At 41.5% G+C, this 24,294-nt stretch overlaps 1 protein-coding gene across 1 annotated transcript in view; it reads right to left on the bottom strand.

Moving 5' to 3' along the window:
* The window catches only part of LOC109385244 (IQ domain-containing protein H-like), a 116,156-nt gene that overhangs the window by 41,456 nt on the left and 50,406 nt on the right, over positions 1 to 24,294 (bottom strand). The window contains exons 10-12 of the mRNA XM_019647301.1: positions 23,753 to 23,944; positions 7,229 to 7,349; positions 3,051 to 3,337 (exon numbers count right to left, since the gene is read on the bottom strand). Coding sequence (XP_019502846.1) covers positions 3,051 to 3,337; positions 7,229 to 7,349; positions 23,753 to 23,944 — 600 coding nt within the window. The remainder of the gene's footprint in view (positions 1 to 3,050; positions 3,338 to 7,228; positions 7,350 to 23,752; positions 23,945 to 24,294) is intronic.

Genomic DNA, 24,294 nt, shown 5'->3' with positions numbered 1-24,294 from the left:
AAGAGCTTCTACAAATCAGCATTGTATTGTAGTCCAATTTAAAAAGGGCAAAAAATATGATGAGACATTAAGGCAAAATATGTAGCCAACAAAGATATGAAAAGATGTTCATCATCAATAATAATCAAAGGAATATTGAGGAAAACAAGTTAACATTTTTTTCTTTGTTAGACTGGCAAAAATCAGAGGTTGATAATATGCCAGTGTCTTCACTGGCTCCACACACGTGCCAATTAAAAAAACAAAATTAAGGGCCAGCCGAGTGGCGCGATGGTTAAGAACTCGCTTGGGATGCCAGAGGGCCCCGGTTCGGATCCCACATAGGAGGGCCAGTGACACTGCCCTCCACAGCTAAGATGCTGAACAGCAGCTCAACCTGGAGCTGGGCTGCCATGAGTCACCGGCGGCGGCGTAGGCTGCAGTCCCTGTGGCAGTGGGTTGCCATGGGCTACCGCGTGTAGCCAGCAGCCAGCATGAGCGGCCAGCAGCCGCAGTGAGCGGCCGTCCAGAAGCCGGCAACTGATCTGCCTCGCCAGAGAAGAGCACAATGATGGTGCCAGCTTGGGCCAGTGAAGCAACGACCTCCACAACTAGATTGAAGAACAAAACGACAGCAACTTGTCTGTTCCCCTTCCCCCAATTCCCCAGCGCTGTTCCCCTCCCCGCAATTCCCCAATAAAAATCTTTAAAAAAACAACAACAAAAAAAACAACAAACAAAATTAAGGTGCTTTTCGAAGTGATGTTACTTGCAAAATGGCTAGAGAATATGCCAGTGATTTTGCAAATACACACACACACACACACACACACACCTACAAAGCTAACATACTTCCCTAGCCAATATAGAAACACCCTTTGGTGTGCTCACTGAGAACTTCCTCCAATGTCCTATTGAAAATTGTAACACAAGTGTTCATATACTCAAGCATTAACAGGAAAGGAGAAGAAATCATAGAATGATAAAACCAGAGAAAATGGGTTAATATTTATTTATCCCATCTATAAACTGATGTCTGAGCTCCTTTTCTAAAAGCCTTGGCATTGCCATCCTGCATCTACAAGAATATCCGTTGTTTATTCATTCATTCAATAAATATTCAACAAATATTTATTGAATACCTACTCCGTGCAGAGATAGTGCTGAGAATTGAGTGGGTAGCAAAAAGATATATAGTACATATCCTCAGAGAACTTATACTCTATAGGGGGAGACAGCTCTAATCAGATAATCATGTAAATAAGTTTAAATTGTAAGTAAGGTAAGTGATACGGAGGAGAGGTACATGATATGAGAACCTAAAACAAGTGAATTTGACTTTGTCAGGAAGGCTTCCTTAAGAAAGTGAGGCTTGTGCTGAAATGTGATGGATGGGAAGGGAGTTAACTAGACAAAAAAGAAGATGAAGAGCATTTCAGGCAGAGGCTCAGCATGTGTAAGGGCCCTATGGCAAGAGGTACTATGATGAATAAGGGTGACAGGGAGAGGCCAGTGTGGTTGGAAAAAAGAGACAAAGAGGGGGAGTTAGAGTGAGAAAAGGCTGGCAAGGCACATGGGACCAGTCAGGTGAAGGGTGGCACCTTCCAGAACCCTGGAAGGGTGGTAAACCCAGCGACAGCACCAGCCCTGTGTTTGGAGAACAGCCCTCTCACTGCCATGTGCGAATCTCCCTACACCAAGCACGAATAAATAAAAAACACAAGCCAACTCTCCCCATAGTTCCATCCTCCCCACCGCCCAAAGGATTGCAGATTTAATCCTTCTTTCTCATGGCAGGCGTTTGGGGAGGGCACCTTCTTTTCCTCCCCCTGCTTCCCTGCCACCCCGCTCTTCCACCAGAGGGCACTGTTTCCATCCTCCCTCCACCCAGGGTGGATTATTTCTGAACGCCCTTCAGTTTATCCTTTTCTCTCTCAATCTGCGGGCCTGGGAAAAGAATGTGAAACCAATGGAGGGCCAAGGAAGGCAAATGGAAAATGATTATTGAACAAGCTGAAAACTGCCCAACACGTAAACTCTCACTTTGGAACTATCATCTGACTGAAATGGAGACTCGTAAAACAGAATAATGACTATAAAACAACTAGAGTGTATTCACAGTGTTGGATGGCCAGAGGATCTCAGGAGAGGGAGGGCAGGCAGCCATTTAATCCTTTAGACAGAGGTCTGGTCACCCAACACTAACAGAGGAGGAACTGAACAATTCAAAAAAAAAAAAAGTCCTGTGAAGTAGTCATGAATCTAAACATTATAATTTAGAAGATTACACATCAGAGCCACACATGTGCACATGAAGGATCTCACAGATGAAATATTGAATAAAGAAAGCATGCTATATAATAATAATAATAATAATAATAATAATATATAGGAGGTTATGATCTATAAAAAGTTGATGAGACTATATATTATTTATGGGTATTTCCATGTGCAGTAAAAGTGTGATCTGGAAAGGAATTCAAGTTCCAAATGTAAGACTGTGGCTGCTTCTGGGAGGGGGCTTGCCAAGGGGGTCAAAGGACTGGAGGTGGTCCTGGCACTTTATGTCTTAAGCTGGGTAGGGGCACATGATGTCCATTATTAATTAGACCTTTCTATATGTATGAAATAATTCCTAACACATTTTTAGAAGATAATATTGACAACCTCAGTTGCTGGTGAACTAAGAATCACTCCTTCCTAGTGATTGATGTTCTATTTAAGAACGGGTTCTATTATAGAAAGGTTCGATCCCTGGTGGGCAGAAAGTAGTCTCACAATAAGACACAGGCAGAGAATTAAGGCCTCATCAACAGAGCTATATGTGATGAGCTGTAGTCATTTAAACTCCAATGGCACCTGAATGAGAAGACCCTGGCCCTATACTTCCAGACATGAAACCTGGTCTCACACGGATTGGCACGGACCATGTAAATGCCAAATGTACCGCGTCAGCTTATCTGATGAGCGGTGGGTCTTAGAAGAAGCTCCCTTATATGCCCTGTTGCATGCGTGTGGACAATATGAAGTCTACGTAGTTTAGTGTTTCACATGGCATCAAGTCTACTTACCTGCTGTTCCAAGGTGCTTGGATCAATAAAAGTCACCAGGTCTATAGAAAAGTAACCAACCACACTTCTCATTTTACAAGCATTTCCAATTCGGAGACACAAAGAACTGAGAACGTGGGGATCCACTGAGGTCTGAGGCATGGTGGTACCAGAGGAGATGAAGGGGCCTTCCGCATGAAACTGGTCCCCCATTGACAGCACCCTGATTTCTCCATTGGGCTCTATCAGCATGTCCACTGTCAGATTGGTGACACTCTCTGCTGGGGGGTATGCTTCGACCACGCCTCCTGGGGGGAAAAGCACGGAGTAGGTGAAAGGATTCGTTCACATGGACTATGCCCCACTTAGAGCAGGAGGCAAGAGGCCAGGCTATGGCAGATGGAGTGGGGCCTCAGAGCCTGCATCTACCATATCTTGTGAGACTTTGGGCAAGTAACTTCAATTCTCTGAGTTTCCTTGTGCTCATCTGTACAATGGGCATAATAAAAACCAACTCAACCAACTGTTGTGAGTCTTGGAGATACAGTATTTTCAGTATTTAGCCCAGCGCCTGGCATACAGTAGGACTCAATGGATGGTAGTTTTGATTCTGATCAGAATTAGGAAGACAATGTAAAGATCATTAAGTCTATGCCCATTCGTTACGTAATCGATGAGCATAAGGCCTACAGGCAAATCCCTGAGGGGGAATTAACTGCTCATCGTCCCCAGTTCATACCCTGATGACCAGTGCTCTTTATGTTCCACTCCACTGCCTTTTGAACTTTTGACAGGTTAGGGCTTTTTTTCAGGCGTACAAGAACACTGACCATTATGTCTGCCAAAGGACTCCTACAGAAAGCCAGTTGTAAAACATTGTTTAAACTACAGGGCCAGGAGGTGCTGCCATCCTCGAGGAACAGGTGTGCTTCCTTCTTGCTGATCATGAAAGCTTGATAATATGTCATAGTGTACCTTTTTCTCTGAATCACAAAAATCATAAAGGCAACTGTGATGCCGAATCACAGCAATAATATTAGCCCTAGGTAATCTGTGGGCTAGCTCAGTGGTGGTTGTCCACAAAAATTACATGGTCCTCATTTTCCGTTTTCAGGCCTAACATAGATCTTACTGTATATATCCCTTTTATAGAAAAAAAAGTTTTTTTAATGTTACTTGTAAAGAATTAAATAATATACTTTAAAAGTAAAAATGGCTATATGTCCCTTAGACGTGGTGGGTTCCGGAGCCTGACAGTGTTAAGATAAACTTGGCCTGTGAATTTCACAAATTCGCTGGGAGGTGACCTCTGCCCACAGGCGTTGAGCTGCATATATGGTTAAATCCCAAGATTTTAGCAGATCTCAAATGCAGCGATCTGTTCCTTTGTATTGTACAAAAGGCAGCATGCCTTAAATGTCTGTAAATGTGGTCAGAGCTGACCCTAAAGAAAGCTGAGTTGCAGAAGGAAAACGGATTTATCTTTTTGGTTGGCTTGAGATGTGCTTTTCTTAAATGAGGCCAACTCGTGTGTGCTGTGCTGAAATGCCAGGTGTTGGGGATTTAATAAGGTAAATGCAGCAAAAACAACAACAACCCTACCCCCCCCCACACACACACACACACCACACACACAAACTATTGTGTCTCCCTGATTGAGATAACTTTGTGGCTTTAGTTGTCACCTACATTTGGAAAGATAGTGAAAACACATTGTCCTTTATACTTATAAGATTATTTTTACTTCAAAGTAGCTTATTTGCATTGTTTTCTCAGCATCATAATCATGTCTTTTCACTGTTAATTATTTTCCCTTCAAAGCAATGAATTCTTCTTTTTAAAAACTGTATTGCCTTTGATATAAGATTATGGTGACGCGGAAATCACCCCGGTAGCACATTTTGTAACCATAAGCAAACTGAGAGAGCAGAAATGAAATGAAAGGGACAATGGTGTTAGATGGCAGGAGAAGGTGACCTTAGAGTCAGGAAACCTTGGGAGGCAGACTTGTTTAGTCAGTGAACATGTATGAGGCATGATGCATGCACTAGGCTCAGAGCTGGGCAGAGGTATGAAAACACATGACTTAGGAAACACGTGACTTATTAGAACTGGATTTTTGAGATGTGATAAAATTGTAGGATCCAGCTGTTCCCATTCACCATACATTTGTTGTGTGATTTTGCCTGAGTCAGTTCCCAGCTTTGAGCCTGTTTCTCTATAAAATTGGCTCAGTAAAGCTAGTTTTGCCTTCCATAAACAGGCACTATGTTTACAATATGGAAGAGAGAGAGAGAGAGAGAGAGAGAGAGAGAGAGATATTTTGAGAGAAAGAGAAAGGAGAAGAAGACAGAAAAAAGAAGGAGAGGAAGGGGAAGGGGAAGGGACAGGGACAGGGACAGGGAAAAGGGAAGCAGAAGAAAAGAAAGAAGGAAAACAAAGAAGAAAGGGAGAGAAGGAGGGAGGAAGGGAGGGAGGAAGGAAGGAAGGAAGGAAGGAGGGAAGGAAGGAAAGGATATCAAGGCAAAGCCTGAGCTTGTGTTTATACAGCTCAAGGAAGACAGTGGCTGTGAAAACACTTTCTAATCTACAAGCTCACATGAAAATGCATAGATTAGAGGAAGGCTTACAGGCTGACCTTGGAAGATCTGGAAACTTCCTAACATCCTGGCCTGGATAGACCTGGAGATCTTCATGGTCTTCCCCTCCTAACTTAAAAAGAATCCCTTATTCTTGACCATATTTGTTGACCAGCTATGCTTGGGGTTGACTTTACTTTTCTGTCAGTGAGTGCATGTGGAAATTTGTAGAATCACAGAAACTTGGATTTGAGAGAACATTGGAGATCACACAGCATTACCTCCCTTTTCAGCATTCTCATTAGATGGCTGGCCATCCAAACCCTTGTTTAAATAATTAATTAACAGAGTGTTTGCTATGTATTCCAATACATAGTGTATTCCAGTAACCAACAGATCTGTCTTTCCTGATGTTCTCTCACCCACTGAGCCTGTGTCCTTGAAAATATACGTACTGGCTCTGGCCACAGCTCCCAGAGCGACACAGGCATAGCCTTTTATTGGCTCTGCTACGTATCGACAAAGTGATTTGGGGCAAGTTGGTTAATCTTTTGTACCTCAGTTTCTCCCTCTATAAAACGAGAGTGATAATGGTACCTACCTCATAAGATTATTAAGAGGATCAAATAAATTAATTTCTACATACACTTAAAATAGTGCCAGCGCACAATAAGCACTGTTGGTGCTTATTATATTATCATCACCACTATTATCATCATTGTGTTGCTGCTGCTGTTGTTGCCATATAACATTATTATGATATTGTTATACATTAATGCTAATATAATGTTATTACCTGATAGTGGTGAATAGAGTGGAAAGGTATCTTCTGTCATCTATTATACTAGCCTTCTATTATCATCCATTTGGATAAACATATAAGAATATCTGCCTTGCTCTGTAACCTCCTAGAGAGTGAGGGGCATAACATGGGTGTCCCTGGGTATAGCATACCCACAGGGACCTCTGCCACTGGGGATAAAGGTCAGTCACTGCCTTCATTCCCTCATTCCCATGGACCTCCTAATGTCCTTAAAGAATGAGGATGAGTTAGGAGGAGGAGGAGGAAAGGAATGGAGGCTGCCTTTGCTCCAGGACTGTAGAGGGTTCTTATTTAGAAATGCTACCTTCAGATCTGGAGGCGAGACCATTTCTGTTCTCCTAGAAAACGGAAGAGGAAACTAGCATTTATTAATGATCTATCTGGGGTCAGGCTCTTTGGTAGAAACTTTGCTTCCTGTGTTTCTCGCTGAATCTTCCCAACAACCCTGTGAAGTAGGGGAGTGAAGAAACTGGGCCTCTGAGGGTTTAAGAACCTCACTCATGGCCATGGATGAGACCCAGATCCAGGTCATCTGATTCCAAAGCTTGCCTTGTGGTGCAAAAAAGAGCTATGCACGCCACGCTTGGTGTGCACGGCTCCTATTTACTTATGAGGTTGAGTGCAGGATAGATATTTAGGCAAAGTTTAAAAAAGAAAAAGAGTCCGCTTGTAGGAGCACTTTTCTAAACCAACACAAGAGATGTAAAGTGTTTTAGGTCGGCCCCAGGTTGACCCAGAACTAGAATTCAAGGTTGTGGAGACGGATTGCTCCACAGAAACTTTACAGTCTTATTTACCTTGACTGAGAAACGTGTGGAGGAATTTCCTCCACGTCGGGAAGCGTTTCTCATTGACTGGCTGAGCGTGCTGTGCTACAATGCCCGCCAGCTCCTCGGAGATCTTCAGCAAAGCTGGCTCCTGCAGAAACAAATTAAATAGAACCACAAGCAATTTTACTACAGAAATGAAAACTGCTTGTGGAGTGATTAAAAACCAGGCCTCCAACAGGCAAAAAAAAATGTGGTTACTGTTTACCCAGAGTCAGAAAGCCATTTTGAAAATTTCTTTCTTTTCCCAGCCATCTGAGCTTTCATATTTCAAAGTGCTACGGCCCCCTGAATACTGCTCTTTGGGCCTGTTGCTTCCGAAAGGCAGCCTTCTGCCTGAGTACCAGGTAACCCAGGTCTCAGGCCTACAGCAGCCTGACCAGCTGACCGCCCTTGGGAAATGTGCCTCCCCACTCCGGGCCTCAGTTTGCCTTTATGTAAAATGTGGGGCTAACCACCTTTTCCCTAAGATCCTTTAGACTGGAACACTTTTTATTCTATAATCCTGGCGGGGCTGACCCTAGGAGAAATCACGGGAGTGGGCACGGTCTTTCTTTGGCACCTACATCTTCTAAAGCCACGCCCTTTCCTCTTGTTGGGGTGCCTCCACATCCTACAACCCTGGGATCAAAGGCCTAAACTTCAGGCTGACACTGTAAAGGTGGGGTTTGAGGTGGGAGCAGGTTAGAAGAGTGAGGCGGGGAGGGGAGCTGTCCTCAGTTCCCCAACACTCCCCACTAGGTCACAGCCTCATCTGACTAAGACGTGAGGCTGGCCCCATATTATCATAAAGCAACCTCAAACTGTAGAGCTTCCTGTCAAAATGAAAACAGCAGGAAACCTAATAATGAATACGAAACCTGACTTTGATATAAAAAGCCTCGGTTTTCCAGGACATTTTTCTTTTGAATAGTCTTAGACTGTCTAAAAATGTTCAAATAGAAGAGACTATGTAAAAAATTTCGAACGAGAGCTACGTTTCAGATTTTATTTTGCCCAAAGTACGGCAGCGTTATAGATAGAAAACCATTTGATGGGCAGTATTCATCTTAAAATATGGGGCACTGGCAGGAAGGATCAGGCTTGCTTTGCGCTGCTGGGAACTTCCAAATCTAGGAGTGAACACTCAGTAATTTGGAGGAATTGGAAAGGAATCAGCTTTGGCAAGTGGGGTTAGAAGGGCTCTTAGAAATAATCCGTATCCCCATTTATTTCCAAGTTCCCTGACATCACAAAGTGCTTTCCTCCTCCCACCCCGCAGCTCCATGGAACTTCTGGTTCATTCTGGGTCCAGTGCCCTCTGAAAATCTACAGTAGAAGACAAACATCTGACAGTGTATATACTCTAGGCATGTCAAAATAACCTGAATAATTTCTGAAATATCCAGAAAATCCTGGTGGGAGAGCCTCGTCAGTTAGCAAGTGCTTGACATACAAAACGAAAACGTCAGGAGAAAAGGAAGAGTGCCCTGGCCCACGTTCGTTCCGGATGACTCTGCACAGGCTGGGAGGTCTGTTATCCAGGGTTAGGGACTCGGACTCACGCAGCCAGCCTCTGCCTTGGGAGGTGGAGGCACAGAAACAGTGGGACTTTCCCCTTTCGAAGCCTGCGCACAGTATGCGTTTTCTGTGCTCTTCACTGTACATTTCCTCATCTCCCCAAAGCCCTGCATCTAAATCATAAAGAAGCACACACTCCTTTGAGCGCTATCCTCCAAACACATCTTTCCTTTTTTTCTACACTTGTTTTGGTTAAAACCGTTCATTCTATCAAAGAAGAATCTGTGATTCATGAAGTGCCCCAAAGCCGGAAGTATGGCTGTGGGTTCCCTCTGTGCTCAGAAAACCGAGTGACAAGGAAAGAAACCTTGTAGGCCAGGCCCTCTCCCAGGACAGTGGAGACTTCCATTTTGCCGTACCTTCTACCCTGCTTCTGAAAGGCATTGAGCCATCTATCTACCCAATGATCTGTTGTGTGGCCATTGACATCAAGACATCAGAGACAAATCATTTATTCACTCATTTAGTCATTCATTCATCCATATATCAAAAATGATACTTTGATACTTGGAGTGTCAAAATCATAGAGACAGACAGTAGAATGGTGGTTGTTGGGGCTGGAGGGGGAGGGAATGGGAGTTAGTGCTTAATGGGCACAGAACTTCAGTTTTACAGGATGAAAAGAGTTATGGAGATGGATGGCGGTGATGGTTGCACAACGTTACGAACCTATTTAATACCACCGAACTACGCACTTAAAAATGGTGAAGATAGTATTTTACCACCACAATAAAAAAATTTGGAAAAATAATTACAGAATGTCAGACTTTTTAAGTAACTGAACTAGAGGGGGCAAGTGTTTATGTATTCTAGGAGATGGAGATGGAGAGGAGACAGTAAAATAGTGCATGAAAGCCTTGCCACCTAAGTCTTGAAACTAGATCTCCATCAACTTGAGGATCAAGTTGAAATTCCTCATCAAGGCGCATGAGGAAGGGCCCCTGTGGCCTGGCCTCTAATTACTAATGTAGGCTCGCTTCTCTCCTCTCCAGCTCCCAGCCTCACCCCAATTTCCCTGGCTGCATCTCAATCTCTGCCTTCCTTTCTCCTCTTCTTCCCCTGGCTGACTCCTCCTCACCCTTTGTGAGTTAGTTCTGGTCACACCTCCTCCAGGAAGCCTTCTCTGCCACCCAGGTCAGTGTCCTATCTTTGCATTTCCCTGCTCCCTGGGGGCTCCTTCATGGTGTGGTCAGTGGCTTTGAGGTCAGTCTTTCCAGTGCTCAGTACAAGGAGTGTTAAATGTGGAGTGAACTGTGAATCGTGGTGGTGGGAAGCACAGGGACCCGGCCCTGAGCAGCTTGAAGGCACAGAATAAGAGAAAATGCGGAACAGGCTCCCTCCTTGCTGCCCAGGAACCACCTGGATGACGGCCACTTTAGAGCCACTTGTTCTTCCTGGGTGGATTTTAAGTGATTCCCTGCCTCTGAGGGGCATTAGAAAGATAAACTTTGTGAAGTGTCACCTCAGATGCAAGATGCTATGTGAGGGCCAGTTATTAACTCGTGCGTCTGGGGCGTGTATGTGGCATCTGGATACTGTGCCAGGCTGCTGCCACTGCCTCTGCCTACAAAGCCAGGTGTCGGGCCTTGACCCACAGCGTTTGCTCCGTGTACAAAGCCACAGCGAGGAGATACGTTTCCTAGAGGAAAGTCTGCTGCAGGAGCCAGAGGGTGACTCGTGTCCCGTCATGAGTAGTGCAGCTGAAGGCACTGGTGGGGTGATGTTCAACAGAGGGTGCTTTGCCCATGGAGGCAGCTGGGGGCCATGACTTAGCTCTCTAAGAAAAAAGACATGAAGACGAATAATGGGGGGATATTAACTGTTCAACTTATTTATTTTGAAAGCACCTTGTAGGAAATATAAGGAGTGTACTGAGAGTGGCCTTAGTACTGATAAAGAGAGAATTGTCCTTCTACCCTTATAAAAAAAAAAAAAAAGAATACAGCGGGACCTGCAACTCATGTATTTAAGAAATGGTGGCAAAATGGCATTCTGTGTAGAAGCTTCAATTTATCCCCCTGCCCCTCATCTCCCAGACAACCCTCAATAGCACAGTGCCTGCGGAGAACTCGGAAGTTGCTTGTGAACTGGTGGGTGAGACCAGAGCTCAGATCCAGGTGCAGAGGACTCCGTCACAGCAGTGGTATGACAAACTGAGAACACCCTCTTCCTTAGGGGCAGTGAGGGCTCAGCGGCCACAAAGAGCCTACCATGTCAAATGCGAATTCCTGGCTTGAGGGGAGCTCCTGTTCTCTAGTGTTGATCATTCTGCACAGCACAAGCATAATTACTACAACTTTAAGGGCAGATGCTGATAAGGGAAGATCTGTAGCTATTCCGGCTCATTCTGTTCAGAATAAACTTGCGTACACACACACACACACACACACACACACACACACACACGCCAGACAAATCCCTGAATTCATGTGAACCATCAGAACAGTGTCTGTAAAATACTTTCTCTTGTCCCAGCAGGCTCACGTTCATTATCTCATTCGGTCCTTACAGCAACACTAGGAGGTCAGCCAGAACAGTGTTATGTCCCCGGGTTTGTAAATGGGAAGCAGAGGCACCTAGAGTAAGAGGCTTGTGTCAGATCATTTGCTGAGTGAGATTCTGTTAGTGGATGATTTTCAACACGGGAGTGAAGACAAAACAATGGAGTTGGGGGAATGAGAAGGAAGTTTGCCTTCTTCTCTGCTTTTTCACCCCCCCTCTCCAAATTGCAGTGTGTGTGTGTGTGTGTGTGTGTGTGTGTGTGTGTGTGTGTGTGTGTGTGTAGCCTGTTATAAGCCCACCAGGGCACATCCTCTCTATCTTACAAATTTGTGAATGAGTACTTAGAACTTCTTTTCTGTGAGTCACCTCAAGGTGATGGACCACTAAGCCAATGTTTCAGATAGCCTATTGCCCACATGTGGCAGATCACTGAGCCCTAATGACTCTGGGGTTATTGAAAGGAAAGTATGTACCTTGTGGACAATAAGCAAATGTTAGAAAAATAATCTTTCCTTTTTGAAAAAAGTCAGGATTCCAGATTTTCATTCCCTCACAATTGCACTGGCTCTGGCCATGCACGTCGGCGGCTGGCCTTAGTGGAGCTGGTAGCTCTAGAGCCATTCCCGTCAGGAGACACTTGAGCCCCATCTATACCCCTGACAGCCTTGTCACCCTTTGTCCAGCACCCACATTTATGCCTGAGAGTGTCATGACCTTGAGGGCAGTTCCAGGATGTCTACAGAAGGCACAGGGCCTCCATCAGCCTGACGGATGCAGCCTAGAGGTTCTTGTCTATCCAGCGTGGACTTTACCTCTCAGCTCACTCTCTTTTTCTATCAAGAAAGTGTAAATTTGAAGGAAGAGATATTTGACTGAAGGAAATTCAGAATATCTCAGGGGAAGCTGCTAGCATATCCAATTTAATACTGCCCTCAATGACTAAAGCTACTTTAAACTCCAGAGAGTTAACTTTCAGAAGTAAGTTCTGTGTGTGTGTGTGTGTGTGTGTGTGTGTGTGTGTGTGTGTGTGTGTATTGAGGAAGATGGGAGAGGAGCAAGAAGGAATACAAATTAAAATGCTCTAAATATCAGTCCCACCAAAACTCATTTTATCTGAATTAAGTAAAATAACATCTTGGCTAATGCTCTCCAATCTCCCACATCAGACGTTGTTTGGTGGTGTTCAAAAGAGAAACCAAGGGACCTGCCTAGATAATTCTACTTTATAGAGGTTTCTGATATCCTTAAATGGAGGAATGGTGAGTGGCATATGGCCAAAAGGACAAGACAGTGACCTGGAAAACTAAGCAAGACTGTCAGGGTTGAAAGGGGCCATATGGACTATCCAAGCAAATGTCGTATGTAACAGAAGAGAGACAGGGCTTCTACACTCGTACAGTGAGACCACAGGAGCGCTCTGGCGGCCTTCGGACCCTGAGTGAGTGCTCTCTTTCACTTCTGCTGCCTCTTTCAGAGGGCAAAGTGTGAGGCACCATGAAAGGTGCTCAGGGTTTCAATTGGCTAGTGGCACAGCGATGGAGAGAAGGGAGGAACTCCAAATTCGAGGCTGAGTTTAAAAAGGTCACTTTGCTGTGCGTGGGCTACTTTTTACAACTGTAGTCATTTTATAGGTAAAATAATAGCTCTCACTTATTGAAAGCTTACCAAGTGGCGGGCCTGTACCCGTGGGTTTATGTTTGTTATCGCCAAACCACTCTCTGGGGTGTTTATTCCACAGACATGAAGTAGCAAAACTGGGATACAGGTCCATGTGCTACCAGGATGCTATATGGCAGTGGGATCTGTAACTGCCGTCAGTAGGCATAAATGGTCATTCTGGATCAGATTAGATCATCTACATTGTGAGGCTAAGTCTGTACCGTCAAATTTATGGAATAAAAAAAATGGCAGAATGGATATCTGTTGTTGGCTGCCAGCATCTCTGTCCCTCTTTCAGGGTAACGCTGTTCTAAATTTCCTTTCATGAACCCCATTCTTAGCTATGCTAGTTAATTGAGAGTGACTCCCCTCAGCTCCAAGGTGGGTCCCTGGTTAGCAAAGCCATACCCCTGCCACAGCCATTGGCTCAGGATAGGCATGTGACCCAGGTAGGCCAATCAGAGGTTAGGAAGCATTTGTTAGGGCCTTTTGAGAAAGAAGCTTTATGTTCTTCTGAGAACTCTACCAGGTGATATGTTCTCTCTTCCTATTGCCTTGACCAAGGACAAGCTCCAGGAGGAGCTACAGGCAGCCATCTTTTAGCCCTGAGAACAGCCAGCCTTAGAATGGAGCAGATAATATGTGCGGTACAGGGGACAAATAGAAAGTAACTGGGTCCTTAGTGATGTTGAGCCACTGAATTAAGCCTTGTCCGAAGGTAGACCAATCTTTGGACTTTAAGTTAGTTGCGATAATAAATTCTCTTTATTTTTAAAGCTATTTTGAATTGAGTTTGCTGTTACTTGAAGCTTAAACATTTAAAACTGATAAAAGTGGGTGGGTCATGTACCCATGATCCATGATGGACATTAGAAGCGAGCAAATGTTCTGATCACTCTGTGCATTGGTTACTCTCGTTCTGCAACCGGTAGTGACGTTTTCACTCATTCCTTTCCATTAGATCATTAGAAATAGTCCCTCTTTAGAGTGCAAAAATATGCTGAGAGGATGAAGAAAAAAAAATGAAAATGTCTTCAGCAAGTCATAAACTACTTCCCACACCTACTTAAAGTTTAAGGACTGCTTTAATACTCCATGTTTAATTGTTAATTGAGAATTTAAAAATCAAAAATGCCAACTTTGCCTTCGATGAGATGGAAAATTATGCTGCTGTAGAAGGTAACATAATGTAAAACAGCCTACATTACCAAGGCACACAAATGTTTTTGGTATGTAAAATTGCTTTGTAAAATATTTGCTCCATCTGCTGAAAGCGGCAAAGACAATTTTCCCTTGATAGCTAATGGCCCATTTCGGCTGTGTGGCAAGTGATTCGCTGCGGTGGCGGCTCTCATTAAACAGAATGGTGAAAATGCGGTATATAATTCCATACTTATGTAGCATTATCCACTCGCTGCCTCTCGAGGAGTCTGTCCCTCATTATTGAGGCCTCCACCTTGCACCAACGTGCAGGCCTAGCGAGTTGATTTGACTTGAGAAGCGTTTTGTCCAACTGAGGCACATATGTCGCGCCGCCATTCCAAAGCTCAGCACAACCGCTTCGCCCCAACCAGAAACTCTAGAAAGGTTCATTTCCGTTCAACTTCCCAGCACTTAAACGGCTGTTTCCTTTTTCCCCTCCCCACAGGGGGCCATGCTTTTCTTTCTAGGCTCAGCCAGTCACGCTGCATGCTGGGGTTTCGATAGATAAAGATTAAGCATTTCTTGAAATTTGTAATTGAACTCTGCACATAAGGAAAAGCAGAAAAAATTTTTTCCGGGACCCAAACTGCCATCATAAAGCCTGACAAACACTGTCCTTGGTTCATAGAGCATGTGGCAGTCTGTGATCGCTCTCTTTAAAAGAGTTGTTTACACTATACCCAGAATTACTTCAACATCTGCTAAAGGAACAATTAAAAATAAATAATCCAGGGTGGTTTAAAAAAAGAAGAATACGTTCATGTTTTGGGAATGATATTAAAAAGTAATTACAGCAGCAAGTGGCAGATTTAAAAAAATATATTTAATGTTGGAAAATGGGTTTAAAGGAAATTAAATATGTGTGACATCAAGTAAATACATATGACTTTTTAAAATGACACACTATTTTAAAGCAGAAACCAAGTGGTTTAAAAATCAACCATAACTGGAAGTTGGTATAATTATTATTATTGGTAATCAGTTTCTTTCTTTCCAGTTAGAGAAATACTACTGGTTGAAAAAAATTGCATATGCTGAAAAAGCTCTTTAACTAAAAACAAAAGAAAGCACATGTGCCCTTTGGATTTGATTTTTCATTCAAGTGGTAGGGGAGATGGGTAAATCTGTGGAATGAAATGAGAGACCATCAGGAGAAATTATATTTTGATTTTATATGAAAGGAATGGGCAAACATTTACTTTTCTTAATCAGAGTGAAGAGATGTACCTTCCTTGAAGTTCCCACAGATACAGACATATATACTTAAGGCGATGTAGTAGCATTATCTATTTATGATTGTTTTCTTTGCATGAACTATGCTCATTAAAAAACCAGGGTAATAAATCAGTGAATTCCAAAAGTGAGGATTTTTGTTTGATTTGATCTGGCACAGTTACATGAAAGTCCCAGTCTTCTCAAGGGCATCCCTCTCTTCCCCAGGGGCACCAGGGACAGACGACCAGAAGCAAATGGCGCAGTCACCCGCAAAGGAGAGTAAAACCTATTCTACAGTAAATCAGGTCCAGATAAATACCCATGCCTGCTTCGTGGTTTTCAGCAAAGCAGATATTTCCAAAAAGAACTCCAACTAGGACTTCCTGGATGTGAAACACTAACCAATTCTCGTTCCCCTCATCTTTTGCTTTATTCTTCCTTCCATGCCGTTATTGCGAAAAACTGGCAGTTAAATTCAATTGATTCAGAATATTCTGGATCCATATGGCCGCCAACCCCGGAGCTGAGGAGGCGATAGCGCCTCACTGCTGTTCTCAAGCATTTGCCTCTCCCCCTAGTCCCCAGATGGTGGGAGTAACATTTAAACCTCCTTTTCTCTGCCTTGTACAATAGACCTTGGCACCATTTCAACTGTTTACTCCGGTAATTAACAGCTCTGATACCACAACAATTACAACTCCTCCACTCTCACCACAATAATGCTATGAATTAGTGAGAGCTAATGGCTGGAAGGTAGAGTGTTTCCAGACTGTGAGATCTGTGCATTTTTAGAATAAAATAAAAGGTACAAACAGCACGCTTGCAGTAGACAATGATTACCTAGTAATTAGTTTACACAAAGCTTCCTATTTAATGGCAAAACGCTGTAATTAACGTGTGACAGAAAATCAAAGGGTACTTTGTAAGCATATGAAAAATTAACACTGCAGGCCCATAGCTTTATGTACTGATTAGAAGCATATTAAATCAATAGGACACACAAACCAACAGCTTGTACAGCTGATTATTATAGGTCCTTGGAAGGGGGACCCAGCTTTCATTTAACTTGGGGAGGCAATTTTCCCTCTCCTGTCATCTTCCCCAGGCACAGAGAAGCACCTCAAACCCAACCCTGGCAGCTTCAAGAAAATAACCATTGAACTGGAAGAAAACATTCTAAGTCATTTTCAGAGATAAGAAAAAATATGTAAATGATTAAGACTTTCCAATGATTGTGGTGACATGCTGCTACACTAATTAGAAAAGACACCAAGTGGAACCAGAAAATGAAGTAACCAGGTCTCAATCTTGTGGTCAGAATAATCTCTACTTTATCAGGTCAATGCCTCTTTACTCAACATGTAGAAAGTTCAAGTAACTGGAATTATTTTCTCTTCAAATGATAAGCAACCAGGGCACTATCAAGGTTTATTCTTTTAATCATTGGCTAGGCATAATTGAGTCACAATTCTGTATCTTCAACAACCACAATTCTATATAGTGATAATTGATGCATAGAAAAATATTCTGGAAGCCTACAAAACCCTTCAAGATGGGCTAAATCACCAAAAGAAAATTAAATTGTGCATATTTGTTCAACATTACCTGCAATTTAATTGTAATGCAATTTTATGGTAATAATAATAACGGAAAATTTTTGAAGTCGTATTGTGTGCTAAGTACATTGCTAGCTGATTCACATTGGTTATCTCATTTAATTCTTACTACCTCTCCACAAGGCAGGTGCCCATATTATCCCTCTTTACAGATGAAGAGATACTTAGAGAATCTATGGTCTCCTTCTAATAACCTTGGTGTGCTATGGAAATTGAAGAGCAATGGCTGCTGTGTTCTAGGGACCTTCGTGTTTCCCAACAAGTCTCTGTAGAAAGCAGAAAAACTACCACAAGGGCGGGCGGTGAGTCCCAGCAGCAGGATCTGAGAGAGAACACTGCTCAGGGATTTTCAAACAAGGGGTCTTTTCTAAATGGGGTCAGCTCAGTGTGGCAAAAGCACTGGGCCAGAAGTGGGTGTGGGTGCCAAGCTAGGCACGACCATTTATTGGCTATATGAACTCGGGCAAGTCACTTAACTTCCCAAGCATCAGCTTCTCCGCCTGTAAACAGAATAACAATACCTTCCTTACCAAAGTGGTGTGAAAGTAAATGAGTAAAAACTTTAGGGTGTTTCTGAGATTGAATGAGACAACTCATGTAAAGTGCTGCAATGCCTGACACCCAGCAAGTATTCTACAATGTTGTTGTTGTTGTTATTATCATTATTATTTACAGGAAAATGTCAAGACCTTCACAGTGCATTCATGGATCTACAAAAGAAATCAAGTTTTTTAAATGTAAAAATAAACAAATATAAAAAACAAACTGTAGCTTAATGATTAGAGAAAAATGGAATCCTACATTTTCTCTTAACCTAGAAAACCTAGATTTTCTCTTAATACCAAGACGTTGTATTTTTTATATAAAATACAAATAATAAATAAGGACATGAAAAAAGGATATTTTGCTAGTAATCTAATAGCAAATGTAAGACGCATTTGACATCTAAAATAAAAGTGCAAACTATATGTAATATTCAGTGCTGGTAAGGTGGTGGTAAAACTGTGCTTACTGCCTGCTAGTAGCTTTGGAAATTGGTACGAAAGTCACGTGGCAATATGTAACAAGAGCCTTAAAGCATTCTGCTCCTGGGTCTCTCTCCTAGGGAAATAATTCAACAGAAGCAAAGAGAAGTGTATCCAAAAACCAAAAATAAAAACAAGCAAATCTTTCCTTCTTATGCCTTTCTCCCTCCCTCTGACCACCACCAAAAAAGAAAAAAGAAAAAAAGAAAAAAGAAAATGCAAGCTGGAAATAACCTAATTTTCCAACTTAGTTGAATGGTTTAACACGTTAGAGTAAATCAGTGTTAGGGAATATTATACAGCCATTAGTTGTGATGACTATATGCAAACATGGAGAATGTTTACGATCTGATGTTTAACTATCATATACACTATTACTGTAGCAATAAGAAATGTGCTGCATTTATTAGGAAATTAATACACAAAAATGAAAACAAGTAGGGTTGAGAAAAGTGGTTATGTACTTACTTGGTTAAATATTTCTTTAATGTTGTTATATTACCTTTTAACTTTTCTAAAAAATTATGTGGTTACAGGGTAATCGCTGTTTGGGATCACTTAATAAATACCTACTAAATTTCACACAAGGCACCAGGCTCAGCCATCCTACAGTGGCTCCTATGACCCAGTTACATGGCCACGTGAATGGATAGAGGTCTTCACAATGGAGACAGAGAGTTCTAAGGCACCGATTAGCTGTTGGTTCTCTATTGTAATAGTGTATTTTGTTTGCTGACTTAATTCTACAAGGAAGCAAAACAACTACTGTGGTTTATTCTACTTTTTCTAGGCTTGAATGCCTTGAATTAGTATAAATATATATTAGTGTGTATATATATATACAGTGTATACATATATTAGTATATATATGTACATATATATAGTGCCAAAAAATGTATACACATTTTAAGAAAGGAAAACTATTAAAATTGTAATACTCAATATGTACCGATAACAAAAAATGAATACAAGTCATGTTTGACTTCTGCAATTATATGAGGTGCTCAAAGTGGTTACCGTCAGTGCCCAGACACATGATTACAGCGAACTACTGCTTGAGCAATGCTGACCAAAGTGTCCACTTGTATGCATATGACTTGTATTCATCTTTTGTTATCAGTATATATTGAGTACTACAATTTTAATACAGTTTTCCTTTCTTAAAGTGTGTATACATTTTTTTGGGTTTCTCTCTCTCTCTCTCTCTCTCTCTCTCTCTCTCTCTATCTATCTATCTAATCTCCAAGTAAAGGTAAAATTGCTCTTGCAAGTGGCTAAAATAGCAATATTATATATCAGCTCAGAGCCAGTTCAATTTCCTTTTTCTCTTAAGTGGTAAAATTGTGACGCAAAAGACCTCTACAATCCTACATGCTCCATTCAGGGAAACAGAGGCTCAAAGAAGGGCTGCGCAGAGAAACCCAAAAGTAAACTGCCTTAGCTCTTCACATGGAGAAACTGTTCTATCAATACAACAGCTTCCTGCAAAGTAGTATCATCAGTAGCATCGCTGCCACCAAGCCAGTCTCCCAGGAATGAGGGAGGGAAGATTTACCCTTAAAAAAAAAGAAGGAAAACGCTGCCAGGAGAACTGGTACCACAGCAAATGTCTTCCTGGCTCTCCCTACACTGTCTTAGTGAGTGTATTCAGGAGGGCTTTTCCCCTACAACTGTGCCTTCCTTGACTTAAGACTTTATTCCCCCTAAATGAAAAGAAATACCTCCGACTGGGGGTGGGGCGTTTGGAGCCTGCGCAAGTGTGTGGAGTCATTAAACCTTAACAAGCATTGCGTACTTAAATGAGTGAGTTTACTGGACCCTCTTGGGGGAATTCGGTTTTGTTATCTGGTAGGATGAAGAGCCACCGCAAATGAAAATGAAGATTTGTGCTCTGTTTTCTTTGTGGCCATCATGTAACATTCTGCTTTCCCGAAAATCACCTACATGTCTATACTGATGTTTAAAACTGTAACTATAGCTTTTTAGCATTTGCTGACTCCATGACTTTATTTCAAGTCTCATCTGCATCTCATAGGGACCAAATAACTCTGGTTCTAAATTAGGTAGGTCAAAAAAAAGATGATTGTTATATTAGATCCTTGTGTTTACACTGAATCACGCATACCTCTACAACCAATATCTGCATAAGACGCACGACAATCTCAAAACAGTTCCAACTCCCATAAACAGCCCTGTTTTTAATCTGTTGCCTACAACATACCAACGAGAAAAATCATGGTATCGTGTCATAAACTGCTATGCAAATGATGCTATTTGTAAGTATTAACATAATTTAGTGCTTACAGTCATAATCTCATTTCTAATAATTCTCCCAGAATGGAGTCTTTCTCTGGACTCTTAGCCTGCAGGATAGTCTTTCATCAAGAAGCTGATATTTTTAATAACCTGCCAGCATATGTTTTGTATGTGCCAGGCTAGGCTTGATGACACAACATCTTCATTATCAAAAGAAACAGGTCTACAAACTGTAATAGGACATTAAAACATGCCTGTGCTCATAAAGTAATGCTTTGATGTCTAAATGTGCACTATTACGATGGGCTTCTAGAACAAAGGATAATTCCAACCCTAAATTCTCAATAGCTACACTCAATGGAGATGGCAGCTCACTTGTACTCTGAATATGATTTCACTTTGAAGGCAAAAGAATGTCAATGGTTTCCTACAAAAAAAAAAAGTTCTTCAGAACTGCTTTATTTTTTATTTTCATTTTTGGCTTCTAACCACACCATTGCTAAGCATAGGTCTCAGAGTGTAAAAAAGACTTCTGAATAATTATTTTTCCCCTGTTAAGTTTTAAAAAAATGATTCAGGTAGGTTATTAATTATTCAAGTTTCACATTTAATAACATTAACAATAATGCCAAATGTATTTGGTGACCATTTAAAACTTGTCACCCAATGATAGTTTAAAATAATTGAAATTAAATAATGTATAGTCAGGCTTCTAAGTGCAATTCAGCTAACATCAATATTTTAAATATTTTTTTAAACGTAAAGTCAAACATTTCAAATTTGTCATAGTCTAGTGTTGGGAGAATTCTTTAAAAATTATTGGTTTTAAATATTGGACCAGCAAATACTTTGCACACTAACATTTCAATTTTTTAAATAAAAAGGCATACTTTTCATCATTGAATTTCAATGGTTTTGCCTTAAAAAGAAAATTCTGTACAATATGACAAAATCCAGTTCAAAGGGAACACAAGAGAAACCTCTATGGGCCTCAAAATTAAATACATTTTCCTTGTTTTATTATTTTTTTTTCTAGAAGAGTAATTCACTGTGGTATCCTTTAAATAATATGTAAAAAGCTGGCCATGACAGGTAGTGCATTTAGTCCATTTACTGATGGAGGGGAGAAGAAAAGCCCAGACTAGATCATGGGGAGAATGGTAACATTTGTCAAAGGAACTCTCTCTTCTGACTGTTTTCTAGATTTATTTGTCGTTTCACTCTCACAAGAATAATGTGATTCTCTCTTGTGTGCCCCTCCCTTCCTATCACTTGTGTCTTGATTCATATAGTTCTGCAGTGGGACGCTCAAAGGAGATGCAAATCACTGCACAGCTCACTGCTATGCATGTCGGTAGGGAAGGAAAAGGTGAAGGAAATTTGCGTCTGAATTTTCCTTATCAGTTATGCTGTCACCAGTAGGTCAGCCAAGACGGAGATTTCGGATTAAGAGAAGCCAAGCAAGTGTAGGCCTCTGGATGTAAAGTGAAGCAGCTTTTGAAATGGTGGGTTTAATTTATATACTATGGGTTTAATTTGGAAAAGAATAAGAAGTTGTACAATTCATCTTTCCACCAACATACATGGAAAATTCTATACATGTCCATGCATATGCTAAGACTTCTTACCTATTGTTCAGCTTTGGCCAGGAGATTTTCTGGCTGGGATGTATTGGGTTGTCGGAAAAGTCATGATGTATTTTGTCTGTTTTTCAAAGGTCATTTATTTATATAAAGAAGAAAGATCAATCAATGATATATTGCCCGTTTTGTTCAATAACCTTTTGCCATCTTTCAGTGAGCTTCATAATTCCTCATTCATAGAAGGGCGTCTTTATTTGTGAAAAACTGAACAAGGTGCTGATTTACAGCCTCATCTGAATTGAACGTTATACCACGCAAGGAGTTTTGAAGAGAGCAAACCAAGTGGAAGTCTGACAGCACAAGGTCAGGAGAGTATGGTGGGTGTGGCAACACATCTCATCCAAGCTCCAATAATTTTTGACTGGTGATCAAACATGTGGGTGGTCTCGTGTTGTCGCAATCGAACACAACTCCTTTACAATTAACAAACTCTAGATGTTTCTGGATGATGGATTCGTTCAAACTGTCCAATTGCCAATAGTACACATTCAAAGTGATTGTTTGGTTCCTTGGTAGGAGCTTGAAAACCACGACATCTTTAAAATCCCACCACACTGAGAACATAACCTTCCTCTGATGAATGCTGATTTCGATGTAGTTTGAGGTGAATCATCATATCGGGACCAAGACCGTTTGTGCACCACATTGTTGTAAACAATCCACTTCTCATCACCAGTTATCAGTCGCTTAAAAAAAGGATCATTTTCCTCACAGTTAATGAGAATATTGCAGATGTTTATATGTGCCGTCAAATGAACTTCCTTGAGTTCATGCAGAACCCAAATATTGAGCTTGCTTATGTATCCCAGATTCTTCAGGTGGTCATGAACACTTGAATGATGGGTGTTCAATGTTCTTGCAAACTCTCGTGTCGTGTAATGTGGGATTGATCAATGCCTTTATTTTGTCGTCATCAACTTCGGTGGGCCTCCCTGACTGAGGAGCGTCATTGAGATCAAAATCACCAGCACAGTATTTTGTGAACCATCGTTGGCATTGACGTTCTTGTAGAGCATTGTGACCATAAACTTTATGCAACTTTTCACAAGCTTGACACACATCCTTCCCTTTATGGAAGTAAAAGAGTAAAATATGGCAAAAATGCACAGTTTGGTCTTCCATCTTCAACTTGTTGTAAAATCTCCAAAACTCAACCAAATCGCTCAGGTTTTTTTTAAAGAGTGAAGCTAGAACTGTCAGCTGTCAAATGACATAGCAATAACATAGATGTGAATGGCTCTAGTACTTCCAAAAATGAACCATCAGAACCATAGTGCCATCTGTTGCAAACATGCGTCATGACTTTTCTGACAACCCGATATTATTTTCTCAACATCTCACAGGGACCAGCAGTTATATAAATTTCCTTGAATTGTCTTAAAAAACATATGACTGCTGACAGAATGCTATTATGCATTAGCTTCCAGGTGACAACCATTCACTAATAGAATTTCTCTCTCATAATAAAATATGGCTAGCTTAATAATGTCAGTTGTTAGAAGCATATAATCAAGATCCACTTAGAGCAAATGATGAGATTTGTAATGTTACCTATGATAAAAAAATTACTTCCTAATTATCATAATCAATTTGAAGATATGAATGAGGACTTTTAGGGCCCAATGAAGGGACATTTAAAATAACCTGTCAACCCCATTGCCCAAAAAAGGTAAAACAATTTGCCAAAGGTCTCACTGCTGGTAGGTGACTCAGCTGAGCCCAGAAGACAGTGCTTTCATCTCCTAACTGAGGCTTTTGCTTCATCTCCTAACAGTTTACAGACAGTGTGGGTTTATGTCACCATTGAACACTCACCTGTGCCCATTTCTTTTTCCAGTCTTCACGGCAATATCTGCTACTCTCCTTTAGGACCCACTTGCGGCACTTTAAGTGGGAAAGAATATCACAAAATGCAGTCCCGTTTCCTCCAAACTCATAGTCCATTTTAAAGAGCCAGCGTTGGATTTCCAGGTGATCAATGACCAGCTGACTCAGCTGTTCTATCATCTGTGGGGATGATGATATAGCAACATTTAATATAGCTAGTTTCCTGGCTTCCTTTTTATTGTATTGACTTAGTTGTTGTACTTCTCACATATCTTTATTTCCAATGGTCTGTTTATTTGGTTATCTTCTAGTTATTACAATAGATGGAAGAAGTTTTATGTGATATATATACTCGAATGATGTGAAGAAACCACTAACCAACAGAAAGAAAGACATGTTTTAAAAATATAGTCTTGGGCCAGCTGAGTGGCGCGATGGTTAAGAACTGGCTTGGGATGCCAGAGGGCCCGGTTCGGATCCCACATATGAGGGCCAGTGACACTGCCCTCCACAGCTAAGATGCTGAACAA

Source organism: Hipposideros armiger, unplaced genomic scaffold, assembly GCF_001890085.2.
Source record: "Hipposideros armiger isolate ML-2016 unplaced genomic scaffold, ASM189008v1 scaffold_110, whole genome shotgun sequence".
Lineage (NCBI taxonomy): Eukaryota > Metazoa > Chordata > Mammalia > Chiroptera > Hipposideridae > Hipposideros > Hipposideros armiger.
The sequence above is the reverse complement of the archived record's forward strand: the minus strand, read 5'-3'. Positions and strand labels throughout refer to the sequence as shown.